We start from the raw sequence: 21,926 nt of genomic DNA, 5'->3' as shown, positions 1-21,926 counted from the left end.
GCTTGATATCACATAAAACATTCCAACCTATGGTTACTGTAGGTTATTAGTCTTATAAAACATGTAAATGGGGAGTGGTGCAGAACTCGTCATTTCAGAGTCTTAAACTGAAGACATTTAGAAGGGGCACCAATTAATACCGCTTTCTTTTTTCCCCTCAGAAATTGTATTAAATGTTCTTCCTAAGAAAATGTTTTTAATAGGCATAACAAGATTTTTAACACGAAAAAAAATACCCTTTTGGTACAAATAAAGATTCCTTGGTTGATACTGACAAAGCATTACTGTCAAGTAGCTGATACAGTATGAATATTCTCAGTATACGAGACAAATGTTCTGAAAAATGCAACACGAAATCCCACTATCATAAATGTCTAGCTAGCAGTCCCTGTGGAGGAGTAAACAAAACAAAACAAGACACAAAACCAACACAACCCCCTTCACAACCTTCCCCGTTGTTTTGACAAGTATTTCTCTCTTAGGGACTTTACCACGAACACAGAGAAAACAGACTTATGTAGTTTATGGGATGTGGTAATCAGCTTTGGCCATCGTGTCTACAAGGTATGAACCGCTGCACACCTGATTTCACGCAGTTTATATAAAGGTAGGGAAAACAAGTCACTAAGAAGAAAGCGCTAAGTGCTATAAAAGCTTACAGGCGTTGAACTGGGAGATTGGGATAACCGAATACCCGCTGCTCTATAAGAAAAGCAGACCGACAACTGCCCATCATTTCTGTAAAGACGGGATAAGGATTCGACTTAATGGCGGCAAAATGCCATGACTCATTCCATAATCACAGCAGAAGCCGTGGAAGGAAAGGCCACGACTTCCTACAATCAAATACGCACGTGTGACACTATGTCCATTTTACTGGGTCAGGGTAAGGACGGGAGGAAAAGAGATGCTTTAAGTTCTCAAGTTGCCTTCCTTCTCTGTTAAGATTCAGCTCTCGGGCGAGAGCGCCGTGAAGGGGGAGCGGAGACGACGGAGACTGGATCTCTGAGATGGCATCTAAGTCCATGCCGGTAGCCCCTGGCGGGTGGCAGGCAAGAGGCGGAGGTCCAGGTCAGCCGGAGGAGACGAGCCACGCGCCTCCACGCCCTCGGTGGCGCCCGCGCTCTGGCGATTCCAGCTGTGCCTCCCGAGCCGGCTGCCACGCGCCGCTGCGTGCTCCGCCGCCGACTCCGGAGGCCTCACTAAGGACTCTCCGAGAACGTCCCTACGGTCTTTAAATCGTGTGCCACCTCGGCCAGCGGCCAACCCCTCCCGGGCTATTCACGTACCTGGAGAAAACGATCCCCTCGCGAAGGGGAGCTCAGAGGCCAAATCAGTTCTTCCTTTCACTTCTTACCCACACGGCGTGTTCCTACGGCCACCGGCCAAAATGGCGGTGCTCAGCCGCCGCCTCGCGCACGCCTTAGGGACGTAGTGCGCGCGCGCGACAGAGAGCGACAGGCGGAGCCCTGGAGTTGGTCGGGGGAGACGGCGAGAACTGACGTCATTGTGCTGCGACTCCAATTGAACGTCTCTGGGAAAGCCGGGCAGTGCTGAGTGGGAGTGGCGCGGAGCTGCAAGGTATCCTAAAAAGCTGGGTTGCGGCAAGCCGCGTCTGTAAGCTGTAAGTTCGTGGGCTTTTCACCCTTGATGTTGAGAGTGGTTCTAGCGTAAGCGGATGCGTTCTCATCTCCATCCTCAATCCCCTTTTCCACCCCCGGTCTAGGGGCCCTGGAGAGCCATTGCCATTTCTAACATTTCTAGAAGAGGTATTAGACAGGACCAACAGAGTCTGGTCCAAATACTGCTGTTGGCGGGTGATCTCTCCTTGGCCGCAGCGCATTCTTAAGAGGGTGGCCAGGAACCCAGGCTTTTCCGAGCCTCGTGTTTTAACCACTTGGTGGCGTCCAGTACCAAGTCGAGTAGTTGAATTGTGCCCCAGTGTAGACATGGGCTCCCCCACAACCCCTTTTTTGAGTTTTGGAACGTTTGACGGCAGGATGTAATAAGCCGTTTGACATTCGGCTTGTAATGGTAGTCACAGGTTTACTTATCTCATCCTAGACCTTTATTTAGCTAGCAGAAGGCAAATATTTTAGCTTACGACTGTACCTATTCATTCATTGATTTGTTCATTCAGTAAATTGCTAATTGGGCATTTAAGCCTCAGGCCTTTCTGAATTTTACAGTTTAGTGGCTCTACTATTATTTAATGAATATCGAGTGCTGTGTGGAGGAGATTACGAAACATCTGAGATCTAAAAGGTGTCAAGGAGATGGTATACTGAACTACTGGGCCAGGTTTACAATAGTGTATAATAGTGTATATAACCATGTGCAGTATCTGTAACTTTGCAGCACCTAAGCTGTTTTATATATTGTTTCCAATTGGAGGGTTTTTTTCACGTCTGCATAGATTTACCAAAATTAACAAGAGATGTGAAAGATGAAGTAAATTTTGGGATTTATTCACTTCTGTGCTTTGAAACCATTTTCCCGACACCTTCTATGTCATATAAATGGAACTTTTGACAACTTGTGGGGAGGTGATTTTTCTCTGTACCACTTAATGGATTGTTTAAAATATAGACCAGACCAAAATATCATTGTGGTTTTGTTTTCGTTTCTCCCGACAATTAGTGATGTTGAGTATTTTTTTCATGTTTCTGTTGTGAGATAATCGCGTTATACCTGTCAGAATGGCTAGAATCAAAGACAAGAAATATATGTCACCAATGGTGTTGGAGGAAAAGGAACCCTGGTGCACTGCTGGGGAGAATGGAAATTGGTGCAACCACTGTGGAAAACAGTAAGGAGGCTCTTTAAAAAATTAAAAATAGTATTACCATATAATCCAGTTATTCCACTACTGGGTAATTTACCCAAAGAAAACAAAAACACTAAAAAAGATATACGCACTCCTATATTCACTGCAGCATTATTTACCATTGCCGAGATACGGAAGCAACACAAATGTCCATCAATATATGAATAGATAAGGAAGATATGGTATATACACACCGATAGATACAACGTGCACACTACACACGATGAAATATTAGCCATAAAAAAGAATGAGGTCTTGTCATTTGCAACAACATGGATGGACCTAGAGGGTATAAGGCTAAATGAAATAAGTCTGGTGGAGAAAGACAACTACCATATGATTTCCTACTCATACATGGAATTTAAGAAACAAAACAGACTCTTAAGTATAGAGAACAAACTAGTGGTTACTAGAGGGGAAGTGGGTGAAACAGATAAAGGGGTTTAAGAGTAGAATTATTGTGGGGCACCTGGCTGGCTCAGTCAATGGAACATGGGATTCTTGATCTTGCGGTTGTGGGTTTGAGTCCCATGTTGACTGTAGACATTACTTAAAAAAACAAAAATCTTAAAAAAAAGACTTACTGTGATGAGCACTGAGAAATGTGTAGAATTGTTGAATCATTATATTGTATACCTGAAACTAATATAATACTGTATGTTAATTATACTTTAATAAAAAAATAAATTATCAAAGTAAATTTACGTTCAAAATAAAAAAATGGAAAGTAACATTTACATATTCTTGGAATAAGGATATTTCAATTTAACTTTTCTGAAGAAAAAGATTCATTTGAATTTAGAATTTTTACTCAGAGGGGAGCCTGGCTGGCTCAGTTGGTGGAACGTGCAGCTCTTGATCTCAGGGTTGTGAGTTTGAGCCCCACGTTGGGTGTAGAGATTACTTAAAAATAAAATCTTTTTTAAAAAAGAATTTTTTCTTAGGTATAAAATTGTGTAGTATTATAGAATTTTAGATCAAGTCAACCTCTATTAGAGGTAAGGAAATAAAGACCAGACATGCCCAAAGTCTAGGCTAGTTAAAGGAGAGACTGAAGTTAAAACCCTGATTCCATGCCCTTTTGGCTACTAAATTCTACTGTTTTGCATGTCTTGTTAAGTCTTAATATATTTTAGAAAAAAACCCTGAATTCCCGAGATTTTTTTTTTTTATTACAGTGATTGAGTTATGTTACCTGCATTTGAGAAATAGATGATTAATATTAAGGGTATATAAGTGCTACCCTTTTACTATTAAAATTTAATTTTTTACCTTTTGTAGAAGATGCGCAGATCCCAGTATAATGTGGATATTCTTGTTTTCTACATAGTATATTTTAAAAATGACCACACCAAATAAGACACCTCCTGGCGCTGACCCTAAGCAGTTGGAAAGGACTGGAACAGTACGGGAAATTGGGTCACAAGCTGTTTGGTCACTCTCATCTTGCAAACCAGGTAAATCCAAACAAAACAAAAACATCGTTTATAATAACTACTTATAGTTACCTTGTACACTGGACTGACTTTAATTTTCTTTTTTGTTTAGATGCTTTATTTTTATTCTAAAATAAATTTGAGTTTTCACTTGTTATATGTTTCTTCCCAATTGCTTTACTAATATCCATTTCAATTTAACTGCATATTTTATAAGGTCTCTTCTTTATCCTCCTCTATATGTAAAATGAGTTAGTTATTTGGTGAGCACTTTTTTATTGGCTGTTTCTCTAGATGGGATAAATGGATGATACATTCTTTTGAGTGATTGTGTATTCCTAGATAACTTCATTTTACTCTTGTTTGGGATAGAATTTTTGAGTGGCAGTCCTTTTCTCAAAATTTATGGATGCTATTTCACCATTTCCTTTTTTGTTACAAATAAGAAGGCCTATGCTTGTCTCTCCTTTTTTTCTAAGTGACTTGTTCTTTCTCTCTGGAAAGCATTTAAACTTTTTCTATTCTTAAAGTTCAAGACTTTTGCCAGGATATGCCACGATACACGTGTATCTTTTCTCATCTGTCTAATTTATAATTTGATGGCCACTTTCAATCTGTAGACTTAAGCTCAGAGAAAGTTTTTTAGCTTGAGGAACTTTTATTATCATGTTACTGGTTTAATAGTCACTTTTATTTGGAATCTTGTTATTTACACATTAAGACTGCTGTAGCAGTATTCCCAACCAAGTTTCTTGTTTCCCCTTAAGATTCATTTCTCTTCTTTTATAAGTGATTTTTGAGATCTAATTTATTTGCAATAAAACTTATCCTTTTTAGGTATGTAGTTTTATGAATTTTAACAAATGCATATGATCATATAAGCACCATTACAATCAAATATAGAATATTTCCTTTATCCAAAGAAATTTCTTCATGCCTCTTTGTAGTCAGTCTTCTGCCTCCTTCTCATCTCCTAACAACTTTTTTTTTTTTTTTTTAAGATTTATGTATTTATTAGAGAGAGACAGAGAGCATGTGAGCAGGGAAAGGGGCAGAGGGAGAAGCAGACTCCCCACTGAGCAGGGAGCCCAATATGGGACTCGATTCCAAGACCCTACAATCATGACCTAAGCCAAAGGCAGACACTTAACTGAGCCACCCAGGCGCCCTCCTGACAACCTTTGATCTGTTTTGTATTCCTTTGTTATGCCTTTCCCAGAGTATAATACATCATACTGTACATAGCTTTTTGGGTCTGGCTTTTTCTCTTAGTATCAGTGATTTTTTTTTTTTCATGTTGTTACATATGTCAGTAGTTTGTTCTTTTTTATTGCTGATTACTATTCCACTGTATGGATATACCATAGTTTCTCTATTCACCAGTTAATGGACATTTAGATTGTGGTAGCCAGCTTCCAAAATGGTCCCAGTGATTCCTTGTCTCCTGGTATTTTTACCCTTCTGTTGATCTCTTGCACTGTCGGGATTGGTATCTGGGACTTTTGGCAGAAGTGATAGTATGTTACTTCTGAGACTAGATTGATAAAAGACAGGGTGACTGCCTTGTTCTCATTTTGATCACTCACGGGGGGAAGCCAACTGCTATTTTGTGAAGAAACAAGGAACCCTGTGGAGAGGTTTGTGTGGCAAGAGACTCTGGCCTCCTGACAGCAGCTAGGTAAATACTTAGGAGTAAAATTCTGTAGAATTTGTAGGAGTAGAATTTGTTTTTATTTCTTCCTTCCCAATCTGTACCTTTTATTTCCTTTCACTATCTTACTCTATTAGGTAAGACTTCCAATATGATGTTGCATGGGAGTGGTGAGGAGGGACTTCCTTCTTATTCCTGGTCTCAATGGGAGAGCTCTTAGGGTCTCACAATTAAATATGGTGTTAGCTGTTGGTTTTTTCCATGGATATTTACAATTGAGGAAGTTTCTTTTTATTATTAGTTTGCTAATAGATTTCATACTGAATGGGTGTTGGATTTTGTCAGATGCTTTCTCTAGATCTATTGATCATATATGTATATTTTTTCCTCTTTAGCCTGTTGATCTGGTGAATAACATTAATTAATTTTGGAATGTTGGACCAGCTTTGCATGCCTGTTGTGTCATACATTGTACTTCTATCACTTTTGGATCTGTCAGTCAACTATCATTAAATGATTATCATTTTATATATAAAGAGTGAATGACTATGCTTTATTAATGAGATGAGAAGGTTGTTTAACCTTTGCTTCCATAATCAGGTATTTTTCATTTCCAGGCAGCAGATAGTTGCTGAAGTCTATAATGTTGTTAGAGAATAAAAGATAAAAAAGACAGAATCCTTGCTATTAAGGAGTTCACAATCTAGTGGAGGACTTACAGCTTTAAACTAGTCATTATTATACAGTATAATAATTCATGACTTTTATTTAGTGCTTACTAAATTACAGGTCCTGTTCTAAGTACTTTACATGTGTATGCAGTATGGACTATTATTTTTATCATTTTCTAAATGAGAAAACTGTAGTAGAGAAAGATGAAGTATTTTGGCAATGATGTTGTGATTCCAGGCGGTCAGGTTCCATGGGCTCAGGTCAGTAGTGGCCTGGGGGAAAGTGACTGATTCTGCCTTAATCAAGGAAGGCTTCATGGAGATGCTTCTCTTTCATCACGGAACAAGAAAAGGGCTGAGTAAGGACATAAAGGCAAGAGGAACAGTATACGCAAAGGTATACAGCTTGGACAAAACATAGCTCATTCAAAAATTATAAGTAAAACTAAAACAGAGGGAAGTGGCATAGGTGAAGCTAGCTAGTTAAGTAGAGGCCTGATCATGGAGGGCTTTGTTAAACAGTTGATACTTTATGGTACAGAGCCCTGAAAAATTTTAAGTAGCAGAATAAAACAATCAGTGTTTGTTCACATTTGAGAAATATAGAGGATGGATTGAAGTGAAGCAAGGTTAGAGGCTAAAGAAATCATTCGGAGGACATGCAATAATTCAGGTGAGAAGTGTTATAAGGAAGTCTTTTAATAAACTTTCAAAATGTTAATAAGTTTGTTGGAGGTACAAATTTCCTTGCCTGCCACATGTGGTAGGTCGTATAGAGCTTTCAAAATTATTTTTTCTGTCTTTGGAAATACTGATTCAATATTTCACTCAGATTAAAGTTGGAATGTATTTAGTAGATTCAGCTTAGTTGAAGACACATCACAAAACAATTCCACAATTCAGCACAATTGTCAGTCTCTGTCCAAGAGACTGGAAAAGCTAAAGGTCAGATTTGTGTGACTGCTAGCATTATTAACAGAGTCTTATTATAATAACTTAATCATTTTAATTTCATAAGCACTAAATTCATATCATGTTGGGAAACAGCATTAGGGGAAAAATAGGTATATCTTCTGTGTTTGATGCACTTTCGATACTTGTAAGCCAACAAAAATAAGGATTTAGTGAGGCTGTATTTTGTGAACATCTGATCTGTGATATATTTTCCATTCAGGATAAAGAAGATGTGGTCTATGTATACAATGGAATATTACTCAGCCATTAGAAACGACAAATACCCACCATTTGCTTCGATGTGGATGGAACTGGAGGATATTATGCTGAGTGAAATAAGTCAATCGGAGAAGGACAAACATATGGTCTCAGTCATTTGGGGAATATAAGAAATAGTGAGAGGGAATAAAAGGGAAAGGAGAGAGGATGAGTGGGAAATAGCAGTGAGGGTGACAGAACATGAGAGACTCCCAACTCTGGGAAACGAACAAGGGGTAGTGGAAAGGGAGGTGGGCGGGGGTTTGGAGTGACTGGATGACAGGCACTGAGGGGGGCACTTGATGGGATGAGCACTGGGTGATATGCTATATGTTGGCAAATTGAACTCCAATAAAAAAAAAGAAAAAAATATAATAAAAAATATTTTCCATTTAATTCATATCTTTTACCAAGGCATTGCTTTTATGAATTGATTTTGAGAAGCATAGTTCTGTTCTTCTTAAAAAAAAATCACTAAATTTTAATTTTTTTAAGTCCATACCATAATTGACAATTGTGATCATTGAGTTTCTAGTTGAATAGCAATATGTGGTTTGGAGAAAATAAAAGAGCAATATAATAAATAGACCAAGAAAGGCTTCTCTTGGAAAATTAAATTTGTGCTGAGATATAAATATTAAGAAGAATACATTGTGCAAAGATATCAGAACCTTGCTGACACAGGAAATAGTTCAAAGGCTGCTCTGAGCTAAATGGTTTGCATGTTTGAGGTTTAGAAAGAAGTCTAGTATAGCTAGAGGATGGTGGGTAAGGAGGAGAAGTGGAGGAAGAAGATGAGGTTGGAGACATAATTAGACATGGGCCAAATTATGAATTCTGGTAGAATCTGAAGTACAGCTTGGATCTGAAGTACAGGGTCCCACTGGCAATGTTAAGCAGGAAAGTGAGATGATCTGATACAGAGTTTTTTTAAAAAATCCACTATGGCCACTGAGAATGATTGGTAAAAGAGTAATAGTGTAGACCAGAGGGGGAAAGGCTAGTACAGTAATTTGTGTCACATGGTATTGATTTGGAATAGGCTGATGGTCATTGATACGGAGAGAGATGATGGCTTTGGGATGTATTTTTAGAGATGGAAAAATCATGACTTACTAAAGGAAAGGAAAGATTCAAAGTGACTCTTAGGTGTCTGATTGAATAACTCGGTGTTATTCCCTAAGTTGAGAAAGTGAGGTGGGGGAAATAAATGGGTTTGGGTAAGAAAAAAAAAGGTATGATTCAGACACATTAGTTTTGAGATCAGCATTCTAGTGAGGTGTTTATTAAGCAATTGAGTAGAGAAACTTGGAGCTTTGGGGAAATGTCTGGGTTGGAGACCCAAATTTCAGGGTTGTCTGTACACTGATGGTATTCTAAGCCTCCACTAGGGAGAGATTGTATTTAGAAAAAAAGAGTAAAGCTTCAGGGCACTTGAAGATACAGACAGCTGGCAGAGCAGCAGGAGTAAGAATCAGTACACCGCACTGAGGAGAAGTAGCTGCTGAACTAGTGGAAAACCAGGAGAGCAGAAGATCAAGGGTAGAAGCCAAGAGAGGACAATGTGACGAGAAGTTAGTTAATTCATCCCTTTTCTTTCCTTTTTCTTAAATTGAAGTATTTTTGACCTACAATGCTATGTTAGTTTCAGGTGTACACCATAATCATCCGATACTCAACTCAGAAGTTGTAGTTTCCGCCTGTCACGGTGCAATGGTGTTACAATATTATTGACTACATTTCCTATGCTTTACTTTAATGTCCATGATTTATTTTATAACTAGAAAGTTGTACCTCTTAATCTCCTTCACCTGTTTTGCCCCTCTTTCAGCACTCTCCTCCCCGCTGGCAATCAGCAATTCTCTGTATTTATATTCTGGTTTGTGCACTTATTTTATTATTAGATTTATAAGTGAGGTTGTATGGTATTTTTCATTCTATATCTGACTTATTTCACTTAGCATAATATCCTCTAGGTCCATCCATCAAAAAGAATGAGATCTTGCCATTCACGACAACTTGGATGTCCCCTTTATTTTTGCTTTTGTTTCCCTTGCCTGAACAGACATATCTAGAAAAATGTTGCTGAGGCCAATTGTCTGAGAGATTACTGCCTATGTTTTCTTTTGGGAAGTTACAGTTCTAGGTCTTACATTTAAATCTTTAACCATTTTGAGTTTATTTTTGTAGATGGTGTAAGAAAGTGGTCCAGATTTATTCTTTTTCACGTAGCCATCCAGTTTTCCAAAAGCCATTTATTGAAGATACTATCTTTACCCTATTGTATATTCTTGCCTCTTTTGTCATAGATTGATTAGCCATATGAGTGTGGGTTTATTTCTCAGCTCTCTATCTGTTCCATTGATCTGTATGCCTGGTTTTGTGCCAGTACAATGCTGTTTTGATTACTATAGCTTTGTATCGTAACTTGAAATCTGGGATTGAGATATGATCAGCTTTGTTCTTTCTCAAGATTGCTTTGGCCATTCAGGTTCTTTTGTGATTTTTTTTTTTTAAAGATTTTATTTATTTATTCACGAGAGACACACACAGAGAGAGGCAGAGACACAGGCAGAGGGAGAAGCAGGCTCCATGCAGGGAGCCTGATGTGGGCCTCGATCCCGGGTCTCCAGGATCACACCCTGGGCTGAAGGCGGTGCTAAACTGCTGAGCCACCAGGGCTGCCCTCTTTTGTGATTTCATACAAATTTTAAGATTATTTGTTCTAGTTGTGAAAAATATTATTAGTTTTTTGATAGGAATTACACTGACTGTGTAGATTGCTTTGGGAAGTATGGACATTTTAACAATATTAATTTTTCCAATCTGTGAACATGATATATTTTTCTATTTGCTTCTATCATTTTCAGTTTCTTTTATTAATATCTTACCGTTTTCAGATTACAGGTCTTTTACGTTTTGATTAAATTTATTTCTAGGTATTTTATTCTTTTTCATATAACTGGATTATTTTTTCTTTTTTTTTTAGATTTATTTATTTATTTATTTTTTATTTTAGAGAAGCATAAGTGAGAGGGGCAGAGGGAGAGGAAGAGAGAATCTCAATCAGACAGAGCCTGAGGCTTGATCTCATCACCCTGAGATCTTGAACTGAGCCAAAGCCAAGCATCTCTTGTTTAATTGCCTATGCCACTCAGGCGGCCCTGGATTATTTTCTTAATTCCTCTTTCTGCTACTTTGTTATTAGTGTATAGGAAGGCAACAGATTTGTTTACTAATTTTACATCCTGCAACTTTACTGAAATCTTTTATTAGGTCTAATAGTTTTTGGCAGAGTCTTTAAGGTTTTCTATATATACCATCATGTCATCTTTGAAGGGTGAGAGTTTTACTTCTTCCTCACCAGTTTTTGGGATGCCTTTTATTTCTTTTTCTTATTTGGTTGATGCAACTAGGACTTCAGTATTACATTGAATAAAGTGAGTGTGGACATCCTTGTCTTGTTCTTGGTCTTAGAGGAAAAGTTTTCAGTTTTTTACCATTGAATATGATGTTAGCTACCGGTTTTTCATATATAGCCTTTATTATGTTGAAGTATGTTCCCTGTAAACTCACTTTGTTGAGAGTTTTTATCATGAATGGACGTTTTACTTCATCAATTGCTTTTTCTTCATTTATTGAGCTGATTATTTATTTTATCCATTTTGTTAATGTGGTATATCATGTTGATTGATTTGTGGATATTAAACCATCCTTGTATCCCTGCAGTAAATCTCAGTTCATTGTGGTTAATGATCCTTTTAATGTATTGTTGAATTCCATTTGCTAAAATTTTGTTGAGGATTTTTGCATCAGTATTCATCAGGGATATTGGCCCATAATTGTGTGTGTGTGTGTGTGTGTGTGTGTGTGTGTGTATGTAGTGTTTTTGTCTGGTTTCAGTGTAATGCTGGCCTTTCATTACTTGTCATAAGTATATTCAGATTTTCTATTTCCTCCTGATTCAGTCTCAGAAGATTATATGTTTTTAGAAATTTTATCTATTTCTTCCAGGTTGTCCAATTTGTTAGCATATAATTTTTAATAGTAGTTTCTTATAATCCTTTATATTTCTGTGATATATGTTTTTAGAAATTTTATCTATTTCTTCCAGGTTGTCCAGTTTGTTGGCATATAATTTTTAATAGTAGTTTCTTATAATCCTTTCTATTTCTGTGGTATCCGTTGTTACTTCTTTCATTTCTGGTTTTATTTGAGTCCTCTTTCTCTCTCTTTTTTAAAAGAATTATTTATTTTAGAGAGAGAGAGAGTGAGGGGGGCACTTGGCAGGATGAGCACTGGGTGTTATGCTATATGTTGGCAAATTGAACTCCAATAAAAAAAATTTTAAAAAAAGAGAGAGAGTGCATGAGTGGGAGGAGGGGCAGAGAGAGAGGCAGAGACAGAATCCCAAGCAGACTCCCCACTGAGTGTGAAGCCTGATGTGGGGCTTGATCCCATGACCTGTGAGATCTTGACTTGAGCTGAAATCACAAGTCAAATGCTTAACTGAGCCACCTAGGGCACCCCCTTTTGATGAGCCTTACTAAATGTCAATTTTGTTTATCTTTTTAGAGAAACAGCTCTTAGTTTTATTAATCTTTGTGGTTTTTTTTAAAGTATATTTCATTTATTTCTGCTCTGCTCTTTATTATTTTTTTCCTTCTACTAACTTTATTGTTCTTTTTAAATTTCCTTTAAGTTTAACTTTAGCTATTTGAGACTTTTCGTGTTTCTTGAGGCAAGCCTGTATCTCTATAAAGGTCCCTTTTAGAACTGCTGTTGCTGCGTCTCACATATTTTGAACTACTATGTTTCCATTTTCATTTGTCTCTAGGTATATTTTGGTTTCCTCTCTGATTTCTTTTTTGACTTATTGGTGGTTTAGTAGCATGTTGCTTAGCCTTCACTTTTTTTTTTTTTTAAGATTTTATTTATTTATTCATGAGGGACATAGAAAGGAGGCAGAGACACAGGCAGAGGGAGAAGCAGGCTCCCTATAGGGAGCCTGATGTGGGACTCAATCTCAGAACTCCAGGATCACGACCTGAGCTGAAGGCAGACGCTCAACCACTGAGCCACCCAGGTGGCCCTAGCCTTCATATGTTTGTGGGGTTTTTTTCTTCATCTCTTTGTTATAGCATTTAACACTTTATATTGTAATTTATCTACTTAAGTCCCTCAGTGCTGGCCAGTAGAACATTGGGACTGTACAGTGAGGTAGCTGCTAGCTAGGTGTAGCTATTGAGTACTTTTAAATGTGACTAATGTTACTGAGGAATCAAATTTTAAATTTTATTTATTTTTAATTAGTCTAAATGTAAATAGCATAGATTATGTATTAGATAGATGAACTCCTCCACAGAGACTGTGTGTTCTCTATCTTTGTGTCTTCAGAGTCAAGATATATGCCCTAATTATACTAGTGCCTTAGCAAATGTGAAGGGTTTTGTGTTAAAAGATATGCTTGTTGGGATGCCTGGTTGGCTCAGTGGTTGAGCATCTGCCTTTGGCTCAGGGTGTGATCCTGGAGTTCCGGGATCGAGACCCACATCAGGCTCCTTGCAGGGAGCCTACTTCTCCCTCTGCCTGTGTCTCTGCCTCTCTCTGTGTGTCTCTCATGAATAAATAAATAAACTTTTTAAAAAGATTTTTTAAAAATTTATTCATTTGAGACAGAGAGAGAGAGCACACGCACATGAGCAGGGGGAGAGGCAGAGGCAGAGGCAGAGGGAGAAGCAGGCTACCTGCTCAGCCAGGAGCCTGACATGGGGCTTGATCTCAGGACCTGGAGATCACGACCTGAGGTGAAGGCAGATGCTTAATCATCCAAGCCACCCAGGTGCCCCAATAAATAAACTCTTAAAAAAAAAAAAAAAAAGGTATGTTTGCTTTAGAAGTAAAAAAGTAAAACAGGATGATGGCTGTTTTACTCCTAAGGGCAATCTAAGCTGGGCTAGTTAAATGTATCTCCTCTACTGATGTTGTGTTAGTCAGCTCTTGCTGCACTAATGGTGTATAACAAACAACCATTATCTCTCAGTGGCATATTATAACAAAACTTATTTCTTGTTTGGCTGTGGCTTGGCTCTAGTTTAGGAGTTGGGCCCAGGCTTGCTCCATGTGTTCAGGCATGATGTGTTACTGGGGTGCCAATATTTAAAAGGCCAAAGAAGACCTGCAGGCACACTTAAAACCTCTGTTTGGGGGTGCCAGGGTGACTTGATCAATTGAGTGTTTGGCTCTTGGTTTCAGCTCAAGTCATGATCTCAGGGCCCTGGGTTGAGCCCTGCTTTGGGCTCCAAGCTTGGTTTGGAGTCTCCTTGTCCCTCTCTTCCCCTCTCCTCCTCCCTCAACTCATTCTCTCTGTCTCCCCCCCCCCCTTCTTTTTCTCTTAAATAAATAAATAAATAGAATCTTTAAAATTAAATTAAACCCCATGTGTCATATTCATTTACATTTTGTTGACCAAAACAAGTCATGATTAAGCTCCAATATAACTGGAGTGCAGAATATTTTCTTCCCTTGGAGGATGGGTAGAGAAGAATGGATATTTATTAAACAGTAACCATAGGTGAATGCTGGTTTTCTTTTCCTTAGAGCAATAGTTCTCACCTGGGGATGATTTTGCCTCAAAGGAGACATCTGGTAATGTCTGCAGAGGTTTTTTGATATAACTGCTGGCATGGGGAGGATTGTGACTGGCAACTGGCAGATAGAGGCCAGAGATGCTGCTAAATATCCTGTAATGCATAGGACACCCCCTGCCCCCAAAAGAATTATCCAGTGCACACTATCACTAGTGCTTAGGTTGAGAAGACTTTCCATTAAATAGTAGTTCTAAAATTTTAGGATGCATCAGCATTACCTATAGGATTTATTAAAATACAGATTCTCAGAGGAGTTAACTCTGGAAGCTTCTGACATAGTAGGTCTAGAATTCCTAACAAGTTCCCAGATGACAATGATACTGCTGATCCGGGGACCATAAGGCGAGAACCACTTCCTTAAGAATCAGTCATTATCTACATTTTTTTAAATATCATTTGTGTGCATTATCATGGGACCTGTTAAAGCACTTATCACAGATCTGTCTTGTAGTTCTTTTGTTTGGACTAAAAGAATTGAGGTATAATACTGAGTGGGAAGCTTTGGAAAAGAAGCTTACTCTAGGAGTCATGGCATTGGCACATAAACAGATGTTTATAAAATGTTCTGTTTGTGAGACATATTTTGAAGAAGTAGAAGCTGATAATCATACTTAGCACTCCAGAGGTGTTAAGACTGGTCATTGACGAGATTGCAGAGATTGCACCTCCTTAGTTGTATTGCTATAGTTTCACAAGCAGTATCTTAGAAAAAAACTTAAAATGATTATCTTGAGTTACAGGACATCTCTTATTCTTGTAAGTTTTTTGTTTAGTTTTTATTTTGCTTGTTAAGAACAAACACCATTTTTTGAAATTCTTTGAGCTCACACACATATAAAATTGTTAAATGAGAAAGAAAAACTAGACAAATAGCTAGTTATAATAGTCACAGTAGTTACATAGCTAGTTACAATAGTAAGTGACAAAAGTCTTTTAATCAATAGAATATTTAGTTGTGAAGTTCTTAATTATCTTCTTTTAGCAAACTCATAAACTGGTAAGAAGAAAAAGGGATTTAAAACTTAAGAACTCTTTATATTGGTGGCAAAACAACTTTTTATCTTATAACTTGCAGAAATAAATATTCTGGATTAGCCTTCGAATAATGTATAAAGAAAGAATAGCAGCCTAGTCGAAGTACTGTCCAATAGAAGTATAATGCAAGTGGCATGTGTAACTAAAATTTTTGTAGTAGATACATTAAAAAGGATAAATTGGTTAAATTAATTATAATAGTATGTTTTTAATCCAAATCAGTAGACTTATTATTAATGAAATATTTTGGATTTCTTACTAGTCTTCAAAAACCAATATGTATAGCAAATCTCAAGTTGAACTAGCCTTATTTCAAGTGTTCAGTAGCCACATATGGCTAGTAGCTGCCATATTGTACAGCACAGATCTAAGAGTTACAGAGTGAGTAATGGAGAGCTCAGTTTTTGTATTTTAAGATTTTCTTTGGGGCAATAGAAAGCTGTTTTTTGAGCATATATCTTGGTCACTGTCTGAATTCAGACTATCATCATTTGTCCCTTCCTGGCACTGAAGAACCTGTCTAAAGGTCTTAATCTGATTATTGCCTAATCATATGACTTCCCTACTAAAAATTCTTCAGTAGGTTGTCATATTTTTCAAGGTAATTTATACTTCGTATCTTAGTGCACTAGAGTCTATATGATATGACTCCTTTCATATGTCTCTGGCTTATTTCCTGATTCAATACAAAGTTGTAGCCTTAGCTTCCAAAAAGATCTGCTGTTGTTTCCTACAGATTCCACTTCTGTTTTCCCATGCCATTGCATGTTTTTCTATTTACTGAATGCTCTTTTTTTTTTTTAAAGATTTATTTATTCATGAGAGACAGAGAGAGAGGCACAGACATAGGCAGAGGGAGAAGCAGGCTCCATGCAGGGAGCCCGATGTGCGACTCGATCCCAGGACTCCAGGATCATGCTCTGAGCCGAAGGCAGACGCTCGACCGCTGAGCCACCCAGGCGTCCCTACTGAATGCTCTTTAACCTTGCTCTTCTACCTCTTTACTTAGCCAACTCCTATTAGTACTTCAGAATTCAATGCAAAGATTATCTTCTCTTGGAAAACTTCTCTTATTCACTAGTTAGTATATACTGTAAAGGCAGCATGTGCAGATTTAAGATACACATCTCAGACTGGGGAGAGCATATTTGGATCATATGGAACAAATATAGGCGTAATATCTATTAATAGGAAAAGGGTTACAAATCGATGAAAAGACCAAAATGCAATGAAAATATATGAAATTATGAATAGGTATATTCTATGAGAAAAAATATAAATGATCAATGAAAGTTTGAAATATAATTTTTCACCTATCACATTAGTAAATACTTGAAAGAATGATTGCATTTTAGCATGAGTACAGAGCAGAGCTGTCCAACAGAAATTAATGCAAACCACATATGTAATTTAAAATTATCTAGTACCCATATTAAAATTAAAAAAATACAATTTTCCTAATTAATTTGTCTCAGTATATCCAAAATGATTTCAGTATTTAATCAATATAAAAGCTTATTAAATAGATATTTAATGTCTTTAAGTCTTCAACATTTTGTGTAAAGATTTCAGAATACCCCAATATTTACTAGTTATGTAGAGGAATAGATGTTTTTGTACAATATTGGTGAGAATGCATTTTGGAGGAGAATTTGGCAATATTCATCAAGTTAAAATTTTAATGACCCAGGGTTCTATTCCTAGAAATCTATCCTCCAGAAATACTAATGTGCATTTAAAAATTAAAGATAGGTGGATGTTTACTGCAGTGTTGTACAGGAAGACATTGGTAATAACCTAAATGTCCTATAGGGTCTTTTTTTCCTGTAGGGGTTTTGTTAAATAATTATATTTCTAGATAGTGAGATACTGTATAGCCTTTAAAAAATGTGGGGGCTATTTATGTTAACGGAGTTATTATATGAGTTAAGTAAATATTAACATGATATCATGTAGAATACTTAGAATGTCTGGCACATAGTAAATGTGATATGTGTTTGCTGCTATTATTATTAATTATTATTACTGAATGGAAGAAACTTGCAGATACATTAAGTGAAACATAAATGCAAAGTATAAAACTGTATCGTATGCCATTATTTGTGTAGAATGGAAAAAACGAGATATATATATGTGTGTGTGTATATATATATATATTTGTTTGTATATGTGTACAATATCTGTGAAAGAGTATGTAAAAAAATGATAACATTGATTATATTTGGAGAAGGAAACCAGATAGTTGGGGGAGGGATAGAGACTTTCCACAATGTTCTTTTTTTTCTATCTTTTGAATTTGATCCATAATGAATATAATACTAGTGAAAAATTTTAAATGTGAATTAGATTTATTTGTCTTAAATATTTTTGAGAAATCTATACTTTACCATTAATTATTTCTATAATTGGTATGCATTATTATGATTTTTTTAAAATATTTTTTAAAATTCTTATTTATGTATGATAGTAACACACAGAGAGAGAGAGGCAGAGACATAGGCAGAGGGAGAAGCAGGCTCCATGCACCGGGAGCTCGACGTGGGATTCGATCCCAGGTCTCCAGGATCGCGCCCTGGGCCAAAGGCAGGCGCCAAACTGCTGCGCCACCCAGGGATCCCCATTATTATGATTTTAATCAAGAAAAAACAATACTGGGTAGCTTTACTTCAGTTCTGTAGAATGGCTAGATGATATGAAATTCTGAGCAAATTTAAATTTTTATTAATCAGAATCTTGATCAGAAACACTTGATTTCAAAATTTATATGACTTTTGAAAATATTTCTACATTGTCCTTTTTATTGTCACAAGAAAGATATGTGGCATATTGAACTTAATAAAATCAGATTTTGCAGGACATGAGGATCATTCTTATTACCACTTTGTAGAAAGTGTAAAAAACTACATGCTATCTTGGGGCACCTGGATGGCTCAGTGGTTGAGTGTCTACCTTTGGTTTGGGTCGTGATGCTGGGGTCCTGGGATCGAATCCTGTATCGGGCTCCTTTTGGGGACCCTGCTTCTCCCTTTGCCTGTGTCTCTGCCTCTCTCTGTGTGTTTTTCATGAATAAATAAATAAAATCTTAAAGAAAAAAATTTTTAAAGATTTTATTTATTTACTCATGAGAGACAGAGAGAGAGAGAGAGAGGCAGAGACACAGGCAGAGGGAAAAGCAGTCTTCATGCAGGGAGTTCGATGTGGGACTGGATCCCGGGTCTCCAGGATCACACCCTGGGCTGAAGGCGGCGCTAAACCGCTGATCCACCTGGGCTGCTCTAAAGAAAGTATTTTTAAAAACCCTACGTGCTATCATCAGACTATATTTAGACATTCTTTAAAAGTTAAAGCTCACACCCAAGAATGCTTTGGCCCTAATAGAAACTTTTGCGTGTGCAGGTGATATTCTAAGAGTTGAGGTCTGGTGAAGAGGATGGAAGAATTCTAGTTAATTTAAATTTTACAATACTGACTATCCTGTTGATCACATTTTCTGGACAAATGTGGATGGTAATTTTATATTTGGAATATATAACTCTTTGCTTTTCATGAGAACTTACTGTCACTTGTGTTCTAGGATTTGGAGTGGATCAGTTACGGGATGATAATCTTGAAACTTATTGGCAGTCAGATGGCTCCCAACCTCATTTAGTAAACATCCAATTCAGGTAATACATTTTTGTATTTTTTGATTTGTGTAGGTTAAGTGGACAAAGTAACCTATTTTATTTATATAAAATTTAAAGAAATATAGAAATTATAGTAAAATGCACTTAACTCTGGTTTTTATAAGCCTTGAGATTATTTTTCTACTCATGTAGATTGTTTTAAGTTTACTCATCTTATCTTTGTGAATTCTTTATAGTATTTTACACAGTTCCTTTTACATAGAGATTTTTTTTTTAAAGATTTTATTTGTTCATGAGAGACAGACAGAGAGAGAGAGAGAGAGGCAGACACAGGCAGAGGGAGAAGCAGGCTCCAGGCAAGTCCCCCAATGTGGGACTTGATCCCGGAACTCTGGGATCATGCGCAGAGCTGAAGGCAGATGCTCAGCCACTGGGCCACCCAGGTGGCCCTACATAGAGATGTCTTAAATATACTTTTCAAGATGATTTATCTCAGAAAAATATGCTCTGCTTATGACCCAAAGCAATGCCTTAACGTATTGCTTTAACTACATCTGGAGTGATAACAGTATGTCCTTTATGTATAGTCTATTCATGTAATTCTCAAATTTGTATTTCCATTGGAAAAAAATTGTCTTAACTTAAAACCTTTAAGGACATTTTCAGTTTTGAAATGCTTACTTTCTTGGGGAAAGGAACATGGCCATATGTTTTTCAATTGCTTTGAGTGTATTGAGATAGGTGGAAAACAGCTAACTTGGTTATCCTGCCCCATGGAAATCCTCTATTATATAAATATACATGTATCTGTAGATTATATAAATAGTTATATCATCTATTTTAACATTTTCCAGCATTGTATTTTTAGTTTTTTTCTTTTCTTTTTAAAAAAAGATTTTATTTTTAAGTTATCTCTGCACCCAATGTGGGGCTTAAACCTGCAACCCCAGGTTGATCAAGACTCACATGAGCCAGCAAGATGCCCCTTTAGTTTGTTTTTCTCACTGATGGTACAGATCAGCACATTTCTTATGGAAAAGTCAGAAATTAACCATTTTTGCTTTCTGAGCTATTTGGTCTCTATTGCAACTACTAGGGCCATTATAGCATAAAAGCAGCTATAGGCAATGTACACTGGCTAAATTTAGTTATTATAATTAAACTTTGTCTTAAAAAAAGTAGTTGGTGGCATAGTTTACCCAGTGGGTCATAGTATGCCAATTCTTGTCCTTATGTATTAAATATGTATTTACCAGAAATAAAAACAGCACCTAGTATTTAAAGACTTAAAACATCAGATACTTGGCTAAAATGTGTTATCTGTTCATTTCATTTAACCTTTACAGCTATTTTTATCCTTTTTAAAATAGTCTCAGAAGCAGACCTATATAAATTAAGTAACTTGCCCAAGATCACACAGGAAATAACTGGTAGCATTGCATCTGAACACAAGCACTCTGACCAGAGAGCCTGTGCTTTTAACCATTATACTGGGTAGGGTAAATTTCTTTTCCATGACAACAAAGGCTATCAAAGCTGGTACAATGAGTGTCTTAATTTAATTGTATTATATTAGAATGGCAGGATTTTTTCTTTTTTTTTAATTTTTCTTTTTTTAATTTTATTTTTTAATTTTATTTATTTTTATTTATTTATTTATTTTTAGGATTTTTTCTTTTTAGGAAATGCAATTTTATACAGAAGGCCAATGTATTGAAGAATTAATAATAAAAATATGTTATATTTATAGAGCATTAAAAGTATCAGGTATTGTATTATCTCATTAAAAGTTTAATATTTAATAGTTGTTAATATATATCATTTTTAAATGATCCTCAAAACATCTTTAGTAAGATGTAGGTACTATCATTTTTCTCATTTTATAGATGAAAAAACTAAAATTTAGAAAGATTAGCTTATCCAGGTCACAATCCATGCAGTTATAGAGCCTGGATGTGATCTAGCAGTCTGGACTTAAAGAACTGTCTGTAGTTAGTATTCAGCTGTTTCTCAACTAAGCTTATTAAAACAGTCAGGAACTTAAGGCCCTCCCTGCTTAACTTAGCCTTTGCCCTAACTAGGGAAGCCTAAGGCTTTGACAAACACATTTTGAAAACAAATGTTTTAGAAAAAGGGAAACTGATTAAGAATTTTAAAACAATCTCACACTTAAAAGTTCTAAATGCATTACAATCCCTCCCTCCCACAATTGTTTCAGACTACATTGGCAATGTATGTCTCAACTCTCCAGAATGCTTTCATATGTCATTCCTATAAATAAAGACCTTCTTCTATATAACAACAATACATCCTTAGGAAATTAACAGTGATACGTTTAATTTTACAACCCCATTCCTGTTCTACCAATTGTAGCAGTGAAGTTGAATCACAGGTTGAATTTGGTTGTCCCTTCTCTTTACTCTCTTTTTAATATGGAACATTTCTTCACTCTTTATTTGACTCAGCACTTTTGAAGATTATAGGCCAGTTATTTTAAAGAATGTCCCTTAATTTGGGTTTCTTTGATCTTCATGAGTAACTTCAGGTTCTACATCTTTAGGAGAAGTAGCACAGAAGTGATGTTCTGTCCTTGTCATTGCATCTTAATACTTGAGGTACATGATTTTTATTTTGTCCCTTGACTGATGAGTGTTTACTTCTATTACGGTAGTATCTATATCTATTAAACTTCTCCACTGAAAAGATTCTTTCATTTTATTCAAAATTATTGCTATCAGCATGTGCTCAAAGTTTACTGTTTTTATTCACCTGTTTTAAATCTATTACTATCATCGTTTGTGTCAGTGCTCAAATTGCC

General features: G+C 36.6%; 2 protein-coding genes across 16 annotated transcripts in view; one reads left to right on the top strand and one right to left on the bottom strand.

Annotated features, from left to right (window-relative positions):
• The window catches only part of ABCE1 (ATP binding cassette subfamily E member 1), a 31,703-nt gene extending 30,252 nt beyond the window's left edge, over positions 1 to 1,451 (bottom strand). For 2 of the 3 annotated variants that reach the window (XM_077846163.1, XM_077846164.1), the window contains exon 1: positions 1,290 to 1,451. The gene's annotated coding sequence lies outside the window, so the exon portion shown is untranslated. Of the gene's footprint in view, positions 1 to 854; positions 1,058 to 1,289 lie in introns of those variants that run through there. The other variant, XM_077846165.1, reaches the window with a different exon arrangement.
• The window catches only part of ANAPC10 (anaphase promoting complex subunit 10), a 279,601-nt gene continuing 258,840 nt past the window's right edge, over positions 1,166 to 21,926 (top strand). For 6 of the 13 annotated variants that reach the window (XR_013350913.1, XR_013350912.1, XR_013350911.1 and 3 more), the window contains exons 1-3: positions 1,169 to 1,624; positions 4,158 to 4,284; positions 19,057 to 19,147. Coding sequence is in view for 8 of the 13 variants with exons in the window: in XM_077846174.1 (XP_077702300.1) it covers positions 4,170 to 4,284; positions 19,057 to 19,147 (206 nt within the window). In the remaining 5 variants the exon portion in view is untranslated. Of the gene's footprint in view, positions 1,625 to 2,676; positions 2,810 to 4,108; positions 4,285 to 19,056; positions 19,148 to 21,926 lie in introns of all 13 variants that reach the window. The other 7 variants (XM_077846170.1, XM_077846172.1, XM_077846173.1 and 4 more) reach the window with 7 other exon arrangements.

This window comes from Canis aureus, chromosome 13 (genome assembly GCF_053574225.1).
Source record: "Canis aureus isolate CA01 chromosome 13, VMU_Caureus_v.1.0, whole genome shotgun sequence".
Lineage (NCBI taxonomy): Eukaryota > Metazoa > Chordata > Mammalia > Carnivora > Canidae > Canis > Canis aureus.
The sequence above is the reverse complement of the archived record's forward strand: the minus strand, read 5'-3'. Positions and strand labels throughout refer to the sequence as shown.